The sequence below is a fragment of the Dermacentor silvarum genome, chromosome 1 (genome assembly GCF_013339745.2).
Source record: "Dermacentor silvarum isolate Dsil-2018 chromosome 1, BIME_Dsil_1.4, whole genome shotgun sequence".
Classification (NCBI taxonomy): Eukaryota; Metazoa; Arthropoda; class Arachnida; order Ixodida; family Ixodidae; genus Dermacentor; species Dermacentor silvarum.
The window spans coordinates 206,238,360-206,258,942 of NC_051154.1; the positions used below are offsets into that span (position 1 = coordinate 206,238,360).

Sequence of the window (20,583 nt, forward strand, 5' to 3'; positions counted from 1 at the left end):
GAAAGGTATAGCATCGAGCGAAAGGAATCCTTATACCGTTCGGACATACGGTTCGCATGCAGTGCCCGCATTCACGAAAAAGCACTTATACGTTAGAACAGTTAGTAAGAGCAGGCGCCATCCTATCATTACGTTGGACATTTCATTAGGAAAGGCGGCCGACCTATGGTAAGCTAACATACGAACGAAAACCTTTCTAAGTTCGACTCCGGGGCCCTGTTCACAAAAAGCTCTTACGCTAGAATTGTTCGTATAACATAAAATTTCAGCGAATCCCGACGACGGACATATTAGCGAAGTTGTCCAGCCAATGGCAAGAAATGCTTACGAACGAAAGTGAATTCGGCCCCAGTTTTTTAGGAAATAACCGAGAACCCATCGCGACGAGTTTACTTCTGCAGGATCTGTTCGACAGGTAAAGACTGCTGCAGGTGGTATCGCACGGCTCGAAATATGAACAGGCCCACACCAAGCTCTCCAGTGCAAGCTCGTCTCTATCTCGATCAAGCACAAACCGCATTCGCGTGATCGCGTCCAACGTAGCCAACATTCGAATGAAGTGTTTAATATGTCTTTATCACCAATACGTATTCGTGCGCGTATAGTAGTCCGAATACCCTCTGCCTCAGTTTTTCATTTCAACACCAAAAGAAATCATTTTTAGGAAATATGCATTTGCAGTACGAATTCTTGTTTTCTCTTCCCTTACTAGAAGTCAAGTCTGTGGCTGCAAGACGACCAAGTGCATAGTGTTCTAATGCTTGCTAACCCAATCTCTAGTCCTCCCCGAAGCACGCGAATAGTAGCGATTCATATTGCCTCGCTGAACATGCGTCGACATGCGCAACATGCTCTTACTATTCCATCAGTTGAATGTGGCTGCATGCAGTGGGGCAGTGGTCGGAACACAAAGCTCTACATCGAAACGTCATGACTTCAAACCCTGCCCGGAGGCATGTACTTTTTCTTCTGTTCAGTGGCATTTTGTGATGGTGACATGCCGAATGACCGAACAAATGTGCTTTGCGACGGCCCGTTTGTGATCCGTAGGATGGCCATCACCACTAAAAGTGAATTAAAGCCAATTAGAGAAGCGAGCGGCTGTGGAGACAGGGACTGATTTCGCCTCCTGTCGGTAACTGTAAAGTCCGAACAAACGAGGCAAACGTCGATTCCAAGTGTTTTATTGAATGATCCGTACCAAAAAATGCCTTCTTTTGCGAAGTTTGAGTGATAACGAATCAGTGGCAAATACAAAATCTACTTTCATTGTCGCTATGTTTAACTTCTTGCCCACGACATAGCAGTCTTTGTTGTGTGGTTATACCGCACGCCATTGCTAACATTTTCGATCAAGTACTCAAGACATACCTCCTGGTGGACCGTAATCGGCTCTTGGTAAAGACGGGTAACCCGGAAGTCCTCCTCCTACGGGTGGCGGGGGGTATCCGCCGGGGTCACTGTCATAGCCGCCCCGAGGTGGCGGCGGGGGGCGGCCGCCGTGTGGAGGGTAGCCTCCCTGTGGCGGGTTGCCCCCAGGGTAGCTCATCTCTCCAGCGGTACCGCCCTGGCGCCGCAGATGACCTGCACGGGACCATGTACAGGCAGCTCACGAACACGACTGTCTCCTTCAGGGCGTTCTCATAGTACGGAGAGACAGAATGCTCAAACGGTGACCAGGCGCCCTCCTTGAGGCCATTAATATCGTTATGTGGCTTTTATACCATCAACGCAGAACCTGATCCAACTCGTCGGAAGTCATCCCTAACCTATTACTGACCGCGGTGGCCCAGTGGCTACAGCGTTCAGCTGTTGAGCACGAAGTCGCTGATTACATTGCCGCTGCGGCGGTAGCATTCTGATGGGAGCAGCACTCAAAAAAAGCTCTCGTGCATTTAAACTTTGGCGCACTCTAAAGAACTTCAGCTCAGCAACATTTGTCCGCCGTCCCTCAGTACAAAATCGCCGTGCACCGTGCATATTTATTATGTAAAACCCTCAACAGATCACTGCCTAAGCCGCTCGGCGTCCAAGACGTTTTTGGAGAGATGTTCGTTGACTAAAGGCAAGAGGTCTGACGGACGCTGTAATGTGATGTTCCAGGCAGCAACGCTGACGAGACTGGCACGATGGTGTCTATGTGTGACAGCCTGGAATCAGCGCTATAAGCCAAATTTCAAAACCCTGTATCTCGGCAGTAGCCGCTTCCTTTGTCTAAAAGGCTGAAATGCACTCTGAAATGGAAGGATGAACGAAGTATACTCACCGGAGGACAGAAAATTTTGCTGCCGGCTTTCGGCGAGCAGCGAAGGCCGAATTCGTCTTCCTCCACTGCGCCACGCCTAGCGCGTGGAACGTGCCACGGGCGCTGTCTTTCGCATCGATGGCACGCGAAAGGCATAGAAAAAGTAAACGTGTCCAAAACTCTACGCTCTATTTCGCTATATTCTTACCCACCTATCCTCGATGTGCATTATGGCGGCTAACTGCTATTAAAATGCGGTCTGTCTAAGATGACTTTTTCTTCTTTTTTTGTAGCTATATTGATAATAGATTCTTGATTAGTGGCAGTGCAAGAGACAAGGACGAAGGAAGTGAGATGACAAACGCGGCAGAGGAACAACAACAACAACAACAACAACAAACACGGCGCAGATTCATAGCGCATTTCTGTGTGACAAACGCAGCGCAATTCTTTTTCTGATAGATTTCTAGAGAACAGCACATGAGCGATATCGTTCTTTGCATATCGCCTGCACAAAGAAGAAAAAAATCTTGAATGTGGTGAATAGCTCACATGGGTGTGCGACACATTCTTCAAACCGCGTAAACAAAATGTGCTCGATCCCCAGGTGGTCGAAAGTCCCCCACTATTGACCCTTTTCGCGGAGAAATGTGCTCTAGAGGAACGAGATGGCGCTTTCGGCGGCGCGCCATACGTTGCCTCAGCGAATGTGAACGCATACGAAACCATTACTGCTTCTGCCCTGCTAAAGTGCGATCAGCGGTCGGAAATGCAACTGGGTGTTCGCTAATGCACTGTGCCCAATTCATGCTGCAAATGTGTAACGATAAAGGGAAGGCGTGTGCGGTAGTTAGCTGCAAAAATAGTAATTCGCATAGTAATTCGCATATAAAGAATGCGAATATAAGGAATATATATAAGGAGCGGAATCAACCTGCGTCGCCGCCGCTATCATAAGGACTGCCTGTGTTGCCGGCGCTCCGCGATGCACGGCTTTCCTCAAGGATAAATAAAGATTATTCATCCGCCAGCGCACCCAGCAAGCCTGCGAGGCGGCGAAGAGGCAAGACCTCGATGTCCCCACGTGGGAGGCCTGGGCCCAGCCAACTAAACTGCTGGTTTAAATAATAGTTTGTTCCTTCTCCTCCTCCTCCTCCGCCAGCGCTGTATAGCTAACCTCCAAAAAAAGGACTTCAACTCCGGAACGTCGGTACTTAAGAGTGAGTACCGCTCGTTACAAAAGGAAGTAGCGACACTTACTTGCATAGTAAGTTTCTCGCACGTTATCTACACACATCCACCCCTACTCCCACGCAAATTTACGCCCACCCTATCGCTAACGTATCGATAATAAGTGAATGGGCGCTGACTTGAATCAATGTGCCGAAGCATGAGTGACAGCGACTACACCGACAAGACACGAATGTTGGAAGCTCAACGTTTCATGACGGTCCACAGAATAAGCGAGTGACCAGCGATAATACGCCTTTGCTACAAGCTACCACAATTTACAGAACATTTGCATTCCAAGCTCTGTGCGCAGCGAGAACACATATATCGCAGCAGAGCACACCCGCGAGTGATTAGGCTGAAAATAAACAATCAGATAGTGGCCGCACCGAGTAACTTTACTGAGGCAGAAACATGACAAGTCGCTGCTTGAAAATGTTTGCCAAATAAAGAAGGAAGAGCACGCTGATCCTGATTTAATTCATAAGCGGAAAGTTTGCACAGCACTGAATACATTTCCAGCCCCGCTTTTAGTATAAGCACCGTATATATACGCTGCTCGCGCCGTTTGGACGAGGCGTAATGAGATTTGAAAGCACTTACATGCCCTCTAAAGCTGTGGCCAAAGCTTCGTGTCGTCCACACAGTCACCGTCTACGATATGCGTCGAAACGGAGGTTTGCTGCGCCGCACCGGCGTCACGCGCTTGCGGAGGCAAGCAATGGATGCGTCACCACGTGATCAAACATGGCAGTGCCCACGGGAGCACCGGGAAAAGGGTCAATACGGCGTATGCAGCTTGAACACTACTCCGCCAACAACTCATGTATTGTTGCGTCTCTAAGCAGACATTCACGTGATTTATGGTGTCGTACTTCTATTCAACTTCCAATGTCAACACGGCAATTCTCCAAAGTGTTGCAAAGAAAGGACGCTTTTAGCAGCTACCGCAAGTGCCGGTTATGTCAAAGAGGTGAGTTCTCCGCATAATTTGACTAAAATGAGAACGGAAAGACATCTTAGCAAGCCGAAATCGGGCGCTCGGCTACCAAGATTATTGAACCCATCCGACAGCGTGACAAATTCTCTGCTATATAAGAAGACGCCATCGTGTCTTTAGGGCAGTGGTACAGCCTCCTCCTCCCATGCGGAGTGCGTGGGTTGGAGTCCCGGCTGATTTTTCTTTCGTTGTTTTGAGCAGGGACACCGTTATAAAATTCATCACTTTCATTCGAAATAATTGCTCAAAGCGGCATCACTAAGCAGGCCATATACGGGTGGCTGCATTTGGTTTCTTTCGGCTCACAGCGAACGATCGCAATGATCGGCAATATTAAACGTATTATCCATTGGAAAATTATTTGGATATTACGAAACAATAAGTGATTTTAAAAATAGCTACTTTGTCTATTGCGTATACATTAATATGTTTTTACGCTTTCCGGCCACGCTCACTATGGAGCCTGCGTGCAAGCATTACCATTGGGACTGACGCGGCGAACTTCGCAAGCCGGCGAACATTTTGCGTCGTGCACCGCTTCTTTTTCTGACGCGCGAAGTTCGTCATAAAATTTCGCTGCGTGTATACCCCAGGCCGTAGTGTCAAGTACACCGGCCATGCTGCATGTCTTCTATTCTCCTACGAGGCGAGGCACTATTTTCTTAGGACGTTTCAAATATTTACATACCAGCTTAAGCTAAAACAATTTGAAACACTGCGGACACCCGAGTGGCGAGTAAAGCATTTCGTGATCTGCAACTGGCTTTTGACGTATGCGAAAACATCAAACTCAGCTGCGCGATAGTGTAGAGCACAGCTTTGCTCAATCCTAACAAATTAAATCCGGAAATAAAAGTCACCAGCAGAAGCCAGGTTGGCCAGAGAAATTCCAAGCACGCTCCAGAAGTTTATGTTGAAGACTCCAGAGTCTCTATCGCAAGAAGACACAAGTAGAACCGAAAGCGGCACGACTATAGCAGCGCTGTACAAACCCGAAACGCTTCGTATGAAGAAAAAAAATTTCTGCATACCAAAGTTTAAAATACCGAAATGATGACGTTGAGATGGAGCTGTTGTCTATACACGACGAAAACTAGAGCTCGGAGGGACCACATCCGAGGATGAAATTACAGTTAAGACGTTAAGTATAAATTGAACAAAGTGGAAGAAATCGCTAAACTGCTAAAAGTAAAGACTGCAAAAGAAAAATCACCAGCCCTTCCCCTGTCGTGAAAAGGGGGGTAAGCGAAGCTTGTCGTGTGTGTACCTGACCTACTACTTTTCCTTCCCTTTCCTACTACTTTTCCTTCCCTTTCGTACTACTTGTCCTTCCCTTTCCTTCTACTTTTCCTTCGATTTCGTGCAACTCTTCCTTCCGTTGCGTTGTAGGATTCTCTGCTCGTCGCCGTTGTCGCTTGCGCTCAATGTCTCGAGTTTGCTCGGCGGCGTGGTTAGCAGCATTCGCCCGCCATTGCCGCTTGCGATTCTTCGAAATTAAATTGCTTCAAAATTAAATCTGTCCGTCACGTAAGACAATGAGTGGCTCATACCCATTTAAGCAATGGCTCATACCCCCGTAAACGCGGCCTCCCCATTACGACGACAGAAGAGAAGTCATATTCTACGCTGGAATTATGAGCGGCAATTCAGCCAGCTGTGGAATAAGACGACGACGACGAACACGGGAGCAAGGGCACGAGCACGTGCCGGGCACGAGAACGAGCGCAACCCGAGGGGCGCCAACCAGCCCGCTGCGGAAGAAGACGACGACGTTCGAGCTAATGCTGATGATGATAGTTTTCCGCGTACACCGACCACGACACAAGTGAGCCAATAAAGCTTCGCTTAAAAAAAAGTCGCTCCCGGACGCGACTGATGCAGGTAAGCGATAGAGGATGATTCGTGCATCATAAGCGCGGCGTCACCGATTCGAGACTATCGATTCGCTTCCAAGGTCAGTGTGGATCGTCAGATGGATTTTCCAGGTAGGTTTTCAAAAAAAAGAAAAAGGCGAAAGCTTGCACTAGGCTGCGCAAAGCTCAAGACACAGCGAAGCGGGCCGAAATGCCGGCACCGCGTTCCACCGCGTTGCAATGCCGACAACGCGTTCCAGCAGACCCGCTCCGTGAATGCGTTTCTCTCTCCCTCGTACTTACGGCCGTCACTGCGCGTTGCACAGCGCAGCTCGCAACAACGACACCGCGTTGCAATGCCAACAATGCGTTCCAGCAGACTCGCTCAGTGAATGCGTCTCTCTCTCTCGATCTCATTTTCTTTATCTCTTTCCCGAGATAATGCACCTCGCGGAGCATTGGCACGAGCGCGTGCGAACGCTCCAGCTGTGGAAGAAGACGACGACGCTCGAACGCAATCATATGGTTCGCAGAAATGCATGTTTTGCAGGCGTGGCTGCATAGCCTAGTGGTTACGACGCTCACCTTGGGACCGTGGGTACGTGGGCTCAAATCCCGCTTCGCAAGAAAGTTTATTTTCTTTCATTTCTTCATTGCTGATTATGATAGTTTCTTGATACGAACCATGTATTACGGTTGGCTTAAACAGCTTCGCTGTTAAAATCTGTGGGGGCGAAAACGCAGTGCTTTTTTCAACTTGGGTTACCCCAGAAACCCTTCAGCCAACGTAGGAATGAGGAAAGTATAGAGCCACAGGCTTCTCTAACTGTGGATTGACGCTCGATGCACGACTGCGGGAACGCCCTTGCTGTCAAAGAAGAACTCGCAACAGCATATCAGCAAAACACTCTATATTACGCTGTTCGTACAAAAAATGTCGATATAGAGTTGCACGATGTAAAGGGGCAAGGTCGTGAGTTCATGTCCATCCTCCATCATGCCACAAATGAACTCAGTTGGTCTGTTTCGCAGTCAGCTTGCACAACTGTTCACTATATACTGATGTTAATGCCACACTATCATTATAAGGCTGTGGTGTGAGAGCGATTATAACGTCAGAACACTTCTACCACGTTGCATTAACAGCACAGTACTATTGAGCTTCTACAAAATTAGGAGCAACTTGATTTGAACAGGAGCATCGTCACCGATTAATCCTGTCACAGAAAAAACCTCACCGTTATTGCGTCGGTTACCTTCATGGAAGAAGGCTTTTATGCCGTTTTCTGAAACAGGCCATTGAGCGACAGAAGCCAGTCCATTTAATTGTTTTATAATGTGAACTATTTTATAAAAAACAATTTTAGTCTAGCCAATGATCTGTTGAAGCAAAACGTGCTGTCAGTGATGGCGGACAAATTCACGTTGTCGGTGTGGGTATCATACCACGAGAATCTTCTCGCCAGGAAACTGTGGGTGTCGGCAGTTCGAACTTCAAATACTTCTCCAACAAGTCATTTTTTTTTTCCAGAAGATGACCTGATATGCTCTCTTTTACTCTAAACTCTGCTACGGGGTCTTAGTATGGGGTACAACTTCAAAAACAAACTACAACAAATTCCGAACAAAGAAACGAACCCTTGCTTTTAATCCATCACTAATTCTGATCATTCCTCGAGGAGCCGCGCAGGCTGTCCAAATAAACGAAAATCATGAAGTGTATGGTTCACTGAGTGCGTCCCGTTGCCATACGTGTCACATCGAAACATGCATTCTCATGCTGCAGCAAACAGACAAAAGTTACAGCGCAGTCGGCAGCGTTTTCATCTAGGCCGCTCTGTCATCCATCGTTCGATGCCACTCAATCCTCCATTCACGGCCCGTTGATAACGCTGGCAGAGCGTCGCTCTAACGAAGGGCGAAAAGCGTGAAAAGGAATATTATAAGAAACGGTATCGCTACACAATCGTGGGTTAGTAATCACAACCTTATGTTTGAGGATGTCAAAGCACGCTGTTGTCGCACAGCTCAGCAGCGTGTGCGTGCGTATGTGCGCGTGTGTGCGTGCGCGCGCGCGTTTTATCGTAACTGCCGGATGCCAACTGATGCCATCACTTCAAAAAAGCACGCATTCAGTTGACGAGCAGATCAGCATTTATTATTGACACAATCAACGCATAAATAATTTCTCATCAGTTTAAAAAGTGTTGAACAAATTTATGATCAAGTAGCGGAGCCAGTGCGACGCTACTAGAAATTGCACAAATCGACGCACTACCTTCACGGGAATGAAAGCGCTGCTAGGTATAATTTTAGGTGCCCTCGAATTTCTAGTTCAAAATCGTGAGAGGCTTCTGCATCGTAGACGAAGGATTTGATTCACGGCGCTCGCTTGTCCCGAGTGAATCCTGCGGCAACATTGGCAGCCTCCGACGGATTCTGCACGCGAGCCGATGACGACTGGCGGTCAAGCAGGTGCACCTTAGTTGCCTCCGACAATGGCAAGTAGGGCCTTCCTGTAGTTTCCGGACGTGTCTGACTGCAGGGAAGAAACGAATTGCATGCTGTAACTCGGCGTGACACAGTGTTCGTCCTGACGGTGCACATAAATAATATCGGCAGTACTGGTAATGGTAAGAAGGCCGGAATAAGAACAAGCGCTTTTTCTGCCCTTCTTACTTTTGTCCGCTAGAATTTCTAAGGAAGTTCACACCTGGGTGAGGCCGTCATCGAGAGCGACGGGGTGATGCCTACGCATCGCCATAGTGAACACTGGTCAGTTTCAAACAATAGAATAAAATTTGCAGTTTCACTCAAAAGCACGATGCAGTGATAGCTTGCGCATCTCTGGAGGCCCGTCGCCTGAAAGCCTTCAGCAGGGCTCTCCAACGTTCAGAATTATTGAAGAGCCCCTACCAAGTTTACATGCTAAACCATCAGCCAATGAATTAGGCCAAGTGGCAGATGAGCTCTAAGTGGCAGATGAGATGAAGTCCTGGTTAGTGTAGCTGCAGGCCCAGGCCTCACTTCTGTGTCGGTGGAGGAGCCCACTGTTTGTGTTAAAACAGGAAATCCGAGGACACTTCAGCACTTCTTATGAGTAGTGAATGCGAAAGCATTGAGGTCCAATTGAACGCCGCTTCAGTCCTTCGAGTTATGAACTTCTCGGGGGAAGCGAGCGCGTTAAGACCCTTGGCCAACGCCTCCACAAGGCCGGTAACTTCGATCCGTGACGTCATGCTATCTTGTCCGACGGCCATAGAATCTAATGGGGACGCTCCCAAGTAAGCCACGGCGATTTTGACGTCGCCGCTTTGGTCACGCCGGGCTTGACAATGGAAATTTCGCTCCACGTAGCATGATGTCATAAAGCAGAGTGCACAGACTTGCTATCTAGAAGGCGCTGGTTTAGCCCAGTGGGTACGACACTCGGCTTCTGAGCGTGGGGTTGTAGGTTCAAAACTCACTACCGCCAACGTTCTTCCTTTCGAATATATTTTTTTCATACATTAATTTTCTTTATAGCGTTTACCGAGGCGAAGTTTGAACGCAGGCGAGAGCTTGCGCGGACAAGGAACGCGAGGATAACGCAAGCTTCCGAAAGCGAGGGTAACGTGCGTCACCGCGATGCCCTCACACAACATCTGACGCCGCAGCAGGTGTTCCCTTTCCCTTGCTATGCTCCGCCGAGGCGCGCACGTGAGGTGGCGTAGCCGCCAATCGTAATTTAGGTGTGTTTCGCTGCTACAGATGCCGAATTTTTCGTTCAATGGGCCATTTGATGCATTCGCATCAATAGAAAACGTCTAAGCAATCTGCCCAAATTTTTGGAGACCGTCCATTGGTCGGTAGAGTGGCTAAAATGGCCAGAGGGAACCACGACAAGAGTGTTGGTAGCACCGGGGCGGGCTTCACGGTTTCTTGACCTATCACCACCCACGATACGGCACAACTGCGGCATCATGCACGCTGATGTGCTGCCAAGGTTTTGCTTCGATCTCTTTTTTGCTATTATTGTAAAAAAGGAATTGCGTTTGTACAATCCCGAAGGCGAAAAATACGTGTCATATATACAATAACCAACGTGGCAGTGTACTGTCTTGGTCGCTTTTGAGCGTGAACGCGGGGGCGCGTGACTTTCGTACTACGAGTGCAGCTTAGCGGCACCGCAGAATCGATGTGCGCATGTGTGGCGAGAGTATGTAGCTTCCGTTCGCGCGCATCACGTCATTGGAGTGCTCGACTGTCGTCTACTAGGTTTTTTTTTTTTCTTCTTTTTTTTGGTGGGGGGGGGGGGGGGGTGACAGATGATAAGCTCTCAGCCAAAAAAAAGCGGGTGACAGCCAATAAGCTACACAAAGCAGCTGCAAGATCAAACAGTGCGTTCCTGAACTTCCATGGTGTCTGGGCTCAGTACCATGGAGTATCATTTTCACTGTCACTTTTACCAGCAAATTTAATCACCCTGCAATTAAAAAAAATTCACAGGCCTGCGCGGCACACGCAGCACAGTCACAGCGTAAGCTGGTTGAGCGGCGCAAGAGTAGCTCCAATTTCGGTACCACGCACAACAAAGTCTTCGGGGCAAAGTGTCTTCGCCTCGATTTTGACGAGAACGATGTCAACTGTCCGCCCGGTGAGCTGCGGCTTCTAATGCTCTCTGCACAGCAGTCAGCTGAGCCCGATGATGCCTGGTTGTAGCCGCGCACGTAGCTCTACGATTCGCTTCTTCAGCAGCGGTTCGTACCTGGCGAGGAGACGCCATAACGTGTACCCAGAATACGTGGTGCACATCTAACATCGGGATAGCAGAGATTGAGTGCCTCGTCTAAATCGCATCGCGTCTGAATCGCATCTCGCCGCACGCGGCGGTTACGGGCACGTTAACTAGATGGAGCCATCATACTGGCGGAGGGTCGGGTCGTCGGCGCGCAGCTGTAGCGCAGCTGCCTATGCGCGCAGACGCAGAGGCGCAGGGCGCGTATAAAGGGAATTTTTCTTCTGCGTGGCACAGGCGCTTGCGCGGCTCAGTGGTGAAGTATCCGACTCCCACGCAGCGGGCCTGGGTTCGATCCCGGCGGAGAGCGGGTGATTTTTTTTTTTTTCGCATTTTCTGCGATAGCGGCTACGGGGCGGCGGCGGCACCATCGCGACCAGAAACGGCTATTGAAATGAGCCCATAACAGCATACGCTGTAATAAGAGAGAGAGAGAAAAATAGACTACGCGAAGGAAGATACCGACCACTCATGCTTGACCAAATCTCTGAGGCACAACTAGAAGCTTAATAGCTGCTGGCTGCGATTAATCACTTCTTGGATCGATGTACTTGGTGAATCATCCTTCGGCCGGAATCACTGCTGCCATTTTACACGGGAGTAAATTGTAGACAACTGGCACAACGTTTCTGTCTGCCCTCAGATTTCACCACTCCTCGCAAACAGATGCTCATGGATAGTCTGCAGTGGTAGAACAAATTGACGTTTCACCACGGCTCCTTTCATGCACCCCGATATACATTTTCCAGAGGCTAATACTGCGTTTGTCGGTTGTGACAGCTTGGAGAAGCAGACAACGAGCGAGATCACGTGATGTCATGCGCGGGCAGTAATCATTCATTTACGCTACACCTACTTGGCCTGCGCAAGACATTTCGGCGCCACCGTTAGACTGTGCTGATAGTACTGAATGCCACAGGCTCCCGTGTTCACGCTGAAAAAGATTAAGATAGTACGCCCAGTTTTTAATGTTCCTGCGTTCAAATTTCGTGCTAATCTCGCAAGTGCTCGTAATAACATTGCAACCAGCGAGACAGCGAGAAATTATTTGTTTTCCTTGTTGCAACACGGTTCGCAAGTTACCTTGTGTAACACGTGACAGCTTCGGAAAGGAAAAGAAGAAATTAGACCGAAATTTTTCATGACAAATAATTTTGTTCAAGCTATCGTCATGTAGCGATTCAGTGGTAATTTTGAAAGTGCGCCAGTGTTACATAAATTAGTACAGCTTTTAAGAGCTTCGTGTTATCCGCTCGCGAACACTTTCTGACTGAATAGCCACGACATTGCATAGAAATGATAGAAGGACGAGCAAGTTGGTGTCCGTGTTCGTCTGACTTTTCTAACCATGGGATGATCACGCCCAACGCAAAGCCCGCCCGCCCGCCCGCCCGCGCACACACACACACACGCGCACACACACGCGCACACACACACACACACACGCACGCACGCACGCGCGCGCACACACACACACACACACACGCACACACACGCGCGCGCACACACACACGCGCGCGCGCACACACACGCACACGCGCGCGCGCGCACACACACGCACGCGCGCGCGCACACACACACGCACGCGCGCGCACACACACGCGCACGCACGCGCACACACACACACACACACACACACACACACACACACACACACACACACACACACACACACACACACACGGGTATGCCTACATGCCTATCGCGGAATTACACCATTACATTTCACGGTGACACAGTCGAGCCGTCATCCTTTGTATCCATTTTTACCCCTCACTTATTTTCAAGGTTCTCTGTGTAATCCTTATTGTGCACACGGGTCAATGTTTCGTACCTGAATAGCACTGGCCAGTGTCACCTTGTATTTGTCGAAGTACTCTTCTTTAATGAGCTCCAAGTCCCTCTCGCACCGTGACAATATCACTCGCTTGAGCACTTTGTTATTGGTGCCGAGTCCCTGCAGTTGATAAAATGGCACAGAAAGCGTATTAAGCACATTCCTGAATGTTTACTTTTCATGTCACTGAGATTTAAGCACACGTTAAATAATTCCACGTGGTCAAAATTAATTGGGAACCGTGCACTACGGCGGCGCTCACAACTCCAGTGCTGCTTTGGGACAATGTCACTGGACGAAACTATATACAGACGTATACCAGGTGTTTCTTTTCATGCAAAACGCTTTATTTTAAAAGAAAATGGCATACCTAGGCCTCTGTCTTTTTTTTCATGGACAACATGGCTAAGCGAACATTAGCGGCAAAAATAATTTCAGCGATAGTTTCGCTAAATACCTGAAGTGTACAAATTAGTTTAAATATTCATTTTGGATCGCATGTGGTAATTGCGAAATTCATGTCGGCTTTGTACAAATCTTTACCGCGGCCGTATTTCTCAAACGATCTTTCTGTCACACGAGCAGATATAACCGCGGTTAAGCTTAACCATGGTTTACAGGGTTAACCGTGGTTAACGCGAGCGCGGTCTGCCATTGCTACACGGACTTGGTTAAGCAAACCGATGCAATCACGTGGTCCTCATGTGTGCAAAATATTTTGCGTGAAGTTCACTGTGTATAATACAGAAATAATAACCAGCATGCAGATAAATGTTGCAATAAAATATACTCTCACATTTCCAATACTACAAGCCTTTATAACTAAATAATGTTGATGAACTTGGCGAGTTTCACATTAAGTCTTTCAACACTGCTTGCTGTAGCCGGTTTACAGTGGCTAGTAGCCAGTTAGTAGCCTTTACGAGAGCCATCGCATTCCATTGCGTTTCTTTTTGTTGTGTGTGGTAGTTGCGGTGTGTTAGCAGTTTGTGCGCATTATTTCCTCTGCTACAGGTTACAAGTGTCGTATGGTCAGTAGGCTTTGCTGAGAATAATTCACGTCGTGTGTTTCCTGTGCTCAAGTGGTTTGTGTGTATGATTCGAGTTTTAGCATATATTCGGGCATTCCTTGTGTTCGACCGCAGTGCGGTAAGGTGATCCTCCCAAACGCGTATAATAGACAGTAGAGAGTTTTAGCTTGTCCGGTAATCGGGTAAACGCGAGCGGGCCGGGCGTTGGGGCGGTTTGCCGGAACCGTAAACGTGAGCGGCCTGCATGGTGCTACTTAGTTTAGCGTGGTTACCGGAATAGCGGGCGTACCGGAATAGCGAGATCGAAGTGCGCATGCGCAGAACGCTAACCGACCCATACCGTTTACCGTACGCACGCTATTTCTCAGAGTTAACGTTACCGTGTGAAATTTTTTCTGACATGCGAGCGCCATCTGTGGCTAAAGTCGGGAGATAGGCGCGACGACGTCATATGGCCTCTGAGATGGGAGGATTTTGGAGGCTATGGTAGACAGCTTGTACTGCTTGTCTGTTTCGTTGCAGATCGACGGACATGTGAAGTAAAAATACAACGCGCGCCTGGCTTCCATTGCGCTGCCTATCGCACTTTCCGGACGCACACACACATAGGTGCCCTGTGTATGCGAAATTCAAAGCGTAATAGAATAGCGTCCCGCACGTAAACTACGCTATCACGCTATACTAAAACTCTCTTTCTGCAAAGTTCGTTTGCGGAACGGTAACGCTGTTTCCCGTAACCCCGCTATTACGCTAACGCTAAACTAAAACTGTCTAATGTCCTTGTTGTAGCGCCGGACCAGTTATTGCGCCTTTGGCTCATTGCGATTTCGGACGACGCTGGTGCACTCGCAATTGCCATGGCGTCCGCCATCTTGCCTGTTCGTCGGTTTGCGAGAGTAAACCGAGGTTAGGGTGGCTAGAAGGGGAGGTGTGAATACCGGCGGCGCAAGCGTGACCCCCCAGCGCACCGATGCCGCAGGGCGGCGCTGCTGACCGAGGCGCGGGAAGGCGCGCAGCCGAAATGAGCGCATCGCCAGCCTCGGGTATCGCGCGCTTTCTGCGAGCGTCATGGAATACGTCTTTATCATGAAATCAACGTTTTATCAGCACACATCATTACTCCTGTGAGATTTTACGGGCCCAGTCCGCATTGCATCGATAGATTCAAACGCGTTTTTTTTTTTCTTTTTTTTCTCCTCCGGATCAGGATCATATAGGGGCTGGGGGCTCTGGAATAATTTCGACCACTTCGGGTTCTTTAACGCGCACTGACACCTTACGGCACACGGGTGCCTTGCACTTCGACTACCTCAAAATGCGACCGTCGTCCTCGAGGTCAGCAGTAATCACCCTATGCGTGCCGTAAGTATGACCTGTAAACTGCAGTCATTACCCGATTACTTCTCGACGTACAAACCACTTCATGCCAGCGCTTGCTGACCTGTAGCATGTCCTTTCGACGCTCAAATAAGCAATTTCCTATGATTGCAGACAGCTACAGATCTGGTCATAAAATCGTATATTTAAGTGAGGAAAAAAACTATGGGAAAATTTGATCTACAACACGCAAGATTTCAGTGCTTTTAGTTTATTCTCAATGTCCTGCTGAATGACACCTTTAAGCAAAAAATGAATCCTTGTTACACAATAAAAACGTACAACTGACGATGTCAGGGCAGCAGAATGCTCTAGGCAACCAATTTTAGCACATCACGACTGCAAAGCACACCACCATGATCGACTGCATAAACTCTGCTACAGCTTTGGCATGCAAACGAGTGAGCTTGTTTTCAAGGGCATCGACCAGCTTGTAGAATGGTTCTGATGGATATAAAAGGCCCCCAAGGTCCCTTCTGTTTGTTCTTTAGATTCCACAATGGTTTCGTTGTGACGCTGCCCAGCCAAGTAGATGCTACAGCTGGCAAGTCCTTCTCCAATGAAGAACACTACCATTTTGATTATCACAACAGCCGCGGCATTTCATTCATTGTAAACTCTGCAGTCTGGTAACGAGCAATGTTTTGTTTAAACTTTTGCAGTGACTACAGTTTCAAAGGTCGCTTAAACTCGAAAATTAACAATTCTTCTGCGACTGGATTGGGCATTCCGTCCCGCTGTATATTTGCAGCCTCCCTATCTGCCGGTGGGCATGTATTCCCCCGTCTTGTCAATAGACAAGCGCCGCTTCTCTTGTAAGATAATAATAATAATAATAATAATAATAATAATAATAATAATAATAATAATAATAATAATAATAATAATAATAATAATAATAATAATAATAATAATAGTTTATTCGTACTCAGAGAGTCGAATATGTAGTCCAGGCATACAGGGTCACAGAAGGCGGAACTTGCTACACCGAAGTGGTTTGCGTGCCGAACCTGGGACCCGTGGAGCACGTGAGGTATCTCTTCTTTTTCTTTCTTTCATCAGAGTCCTACTAATGTATTTTGGCAAGTTCGGAAGTACTGTGGGCACGGCATCTTCTGAGAGGGCAAGAATGCGACGTGGTATCAAGACTGCAGTTCCATTAATAAAGTCGTGAACGATAAACCTACGGAAAAAAAAAAAAACAGATGGTGGTGATCAGATTGAGCTATCGTGAAAGGCCTCGTGAATAATACTAGGATGGCAATGCCACGACGATGCTGTGCAACACGCTATGTACCGCGTGAAACACCCCAAAACTGGCGACGAGACCAAAACTGACGGTGAAGGCACGGAGGCGAGGCCGGCAGGCCTTCCCGCGCCGCGAGCGGTAGCGCCATATTTCCCCTGGTGGCATCGGTGCGCAAGGGGGTCACGCGCGCCTCAAGGAAAGCGCCGCCGGTATTCACACCTCCCCTTCTAGCCACCCTACCGAGGTTGCGGAGCTCGGTTTGCGATAACCATGGTTAGGGGGCTAACTACGGTTACGCCTGCCGTGTAGCTAGCGGTAACTGCGGTCAGCCGTAACCGTAGTTAGCCTAACCTCGGTTAAGGCTGTCCGTGTGACAAGGGTATTAAAGCTCTTCCTCCACTCCACCGAGTTCAGCGCAGTGCCATCTCTCGATTGAAGAAGACGCTGTGCAACTGAAATTTTGACGCGGAGTGTCATTGAAGCGCAGTGACATATATATAAATCCTCCTGAGACTCGAACATAACTATTGGATATAATCGCTCTTCAAGGTGGTTTTTATTGTCTACTGTCACGTCATGAACTTAAACAATTTTTTTTAATTTATATACCACGGTTAGATGCCAAAAGCTGTGTCTCCAAGTACATGAAAAAAAATAACTATGTCCACCATGTCGTCATGTTTGCTATGGTAAAAATTGTATTTCATTGCTTAAACTACGTGCAGTAGATGAAACTATTGCCATGTTGCTGCCACGTCCGGTATTTTCACGCAATCTCAGTGATTTTCAAACACACTTCAAGGTTGCTTGCGGCACTCTGGGATGACGCAGATGCCTAGGTCAGTTTAGTGTCAAATTTCTTGAAAGCGGATGACAAGAATATGATTAAACCACTTCTTTACAGTTACACATGCACAGTACTTCGTGCCCAGAGTGAAGTACGGTGCATGTGTAACTCATCGACCTCATTGCCCTAGCTCTTTCAAGTCTGCTATGCATTTTTCTTGTTTATCAGAAAATAAGACCATTTAGTATCCACTTTTTAGGTTATCTTAGGCCATAGCTCTTAGAATCCGTTTTTTTCCTACACGTGGCAGCGGACGCATGGGTTTGAATAAATCAATTTCTATCAACGTATGGCCATTAGGGGATTCGGTTGTTACCGGCGAATGTCGGTCAGTGGTACTTTCATGGCTAGATTACGGCGATGTAGGGTGGTGGCGTAACACGAAATTGGCCACAGCTATAATTTATAGGTGAGAGTCGCTGGTATAGCGCGAGAAGGCTGTTCATATTTTTCTTGCTATGCTATGCACAACACGAGACAAGGAACACGGTAACGGGGAGAAACACAGGGAGAAACGAATGGCACGCAAACTCACAACTGTGTTATTTTCTAACAGGCCATATATTTATAAGAGGGGGCAAATGCAATGATCATGAAGGAAATCAAAATTAAAGAAGCTACCAACTAGCTCCTTTCATCACCGTCTTGCACTATAGATGGCGTCACGTGACATCGGAGCGAAGCTGTCTGGAAGGGAGTCAATATTAAGGCGAAGTGCGGCTAGGAGGAGGCATATCGCGTGACGTCGGCGCTAGGGAACGTGACGGCACCACACTACGGCTCACGGAATTGACTGCGGGAATTTTCGTGTACGATAATGTGCAGGTGAACGTCGCCACGCGGCCTACAGCGGTCAGTGCATCGAAACTGCGTTTTCGCCACTCGCTTCTTCGCAGTTCTGGGAAAGACTTGTAAGGGCCTTTGGAAGTTGCGTGTTTCTCAAAACCTTTTGTGGGAAGCTTCTGCAAACGTTGCACCTAATCTTCGTCTTTTAGGCAGGCTGAGGGTTAGTGAGGCTGCAAGACATAATACTGCGTCCCCATTTAAAACGAAACCAAAAACCAAAATAATTGTATCAAACACGAAGGAGCAAGTTGGTACGGCCTTAGTGATGCCTGTTTCGTCTTCATTCCGTCCGTCTTTCTGCGCGAACTTCTGAATAACTTAGTTCTCTTAAAGGTTGCACCAGCTGTCAAAAGGATGTCCCACATAGGAGTCGTATGAGGGTGAACTGCTGCGTCAGTCAGAGGGGAAAGCTCCTTAACGAATATGCATTGTATACGAAGCCTAAAACTGGATTTCTCACGGTGGACCGAATTGCAGATTCAGTGCGCAGTGTCTCAGTGCCGCCGAATCAAGACGCACACGGGGGCACCGCAGAAGAATTGCGGTGCCCCCGTGTTCGTTCGGAACGTTCATTCCTTGTAGCTACTTCACGTTTCGTCTGCGGACGGAATCAACGATTCGGCTCGTCATGTAAATTCATCTTAAACATCGGGATTCGTATTATGTGAACAATTGGGCCAGCGTTTAGTCTTAACATTTTTGTAGCACGTATGTTAAGGACACGGCTCGCTTCGATAAGCTGCATACCAGCTGTAGCTCACGTCTACTATAGGAATACTAACAGGGTTGTATTTTTGATCAATCACTTTCGCACATACCTAATGGGCCTTTCTGTCTGTCTGCCGTTCTGCCTGCGCTACAACAAAGAATATAGGGCAATGACATTTGTCCATCATCACCGTGTTCAAGAACACAGTGATCGACAGCTATAGTGAGAAGCATCGAAAAAGTTGGGTCATTTAGATAAAGCAAGGCCCTGTAAGCAGACATGAGAAAAAATAAGCGCTAAATAGGCGCTAAAGGCGCTAAAAATAGGCGCTAAAGTTTCTATAAAAATCATACAATGAAGAAAGCAATCGCGATACAGGAATTGGGGAGACGCGATGACTACCAACTAAGCGAGTAAAGCACTTCAGTTATACGCAGTGGCCAAACGGGAATTAAGTCCGATTTCCCAAATTCGTGCGTATGAGGACGCGCGCGTAAAAATGTAAACATAAATTAAAGAAGCGACTCACCTTCATAGAGTAGTAGAGCTTTTCGGCAAAATAAAAGGGCGGACTGTAGACGCATTTCACTGCAAAAAAAAAATTAACAAATGGCACAAATGGCTGTATACGTGGCGCACATAACGGGTACAAAGTGCATGATTGAATTGCTTGCCTGACGAGCATGCAGAGAAAATATAGGTAACAAGTAACAACAATCGCTAAGGCAGTTTTCACCAACAAAATAAAGTATGACTTCAATAAGCGTTCATGCGTCGGCTACTAGTTACAAAGAAGCTCGGAGAGGAATGGCCAATTGCAGATTTCGTCCCTTGGGGACGGTGAAAACGTCTTCATTCACAGGGATGACGTCGAGGCCTCGCATGATGCCGAGCCTGAGCAGAGCCCCAGCAAGACGACGTGTGATGACGTGACAGCATGATCGCTTTGAGCTGGCGATAACGCATACCATCACTCATGGTACGTTCGATTTGGTTCCTACAGCGCTCATAATCTATTTGCAGCGATGCGGTGCCCTCTCGAGAATAGTACCAGAAAAATGAGTAGTTGGAGCAGCCACGTAACCGGAATGAATTCTGCCGCATCTCGGTCGTGCTCCCAGCTATAGAAGGTGAGATCGCCTCCGAGCGCTCTGAGCTGGAGTGCGTCGCTCTGAAGGAACCAGGCGAATGCGTTGCAAGCGCTCGATGTCGACCAGCGGAATGTAAAGCGCCCCGCCAGGGCGCTCGAAAGCGACCACTCGAATTTATACCGTTAGTAGGAATGGCGACATGAGATGGGAAGTCTCGAAAGAGGTCACTGCACGTTAACTCTTGATCAAAACGTTTGAGCACACCCCTGCCGCCTTATCGCCAACTCTCTTTCCAGAGCAGAAGTTTCTAAGAACGCTGAACAGCTAACGCCCCGACCAAGTATATACCAAGTCATGCGGCGTGTACTTGCATTGCTGCGACGCACATGCGCATCTGGCGCCTCGCAGGGTGCATGGTACACTGCGTAACGGTGCGCCAAAAGAGCTCTGATACAAAGCGCGTTCGGCTAATCCTTGCCAATGGTAATTCG

General features: G+C 48.1%; 2 protein-coding genes across 2 annotated transcripts in view; both read right to left on the reverse strand.

Moving 5' to 3' along the window:
* Positions 1 to 2,340, reverse strand: part of LOC119436601 (annexin A4-like) — a 34,651-nt gene extending 32,311 nt beyond the window's left edge. Inside the window, exons 1-2 of the mRNA XM_049659645.1 lie at positions 2,267 to 2,340; positions 1,372 to 1,584 (exon numbers count right to left, since the gene is read on the reverse strand). Of these exons, the coding sequence (XP_049515602.1) occupies positions 1,372 to 1,549 (178 nt within the window). The 5' untranslated portion in view covers positions 1,550 to 1,584; positions 2,267 to 2,340. The remainder of the gene's footprint in view (positions 1 to 1,371; positions 1,585 to 2,266) is intronic.
* An 8,875-nt stretch (positions 2,341 to 11,215) lies between these two features.
* Positions 11,216 to 20,583, reverse strand: part of LOC119436610 (annexin A7-like) — a 30,578-nt gene continuing 21,210 nt past the window's right edge. Inside the window, exons 7-9 of the mRNA XM_049659077.1 lie at positions 19,531 to 19,589; positions 12,940 to 13,062; positions 11,216 to 11,278 (exon numbers count right to left, since the gene is read on the reverse strand). Coding sequence (XP_049515034.1) covers positions 11,216 to 11,278; positions 12,940 to 13,062; positions 19,531 to 19,589 — 245 coding nt within the window. The remainder of the gene's footprint in view (positions 11,279 to 12,939; positions 13,063 to 19,530; positions 19,590 to 20,583) is intronic.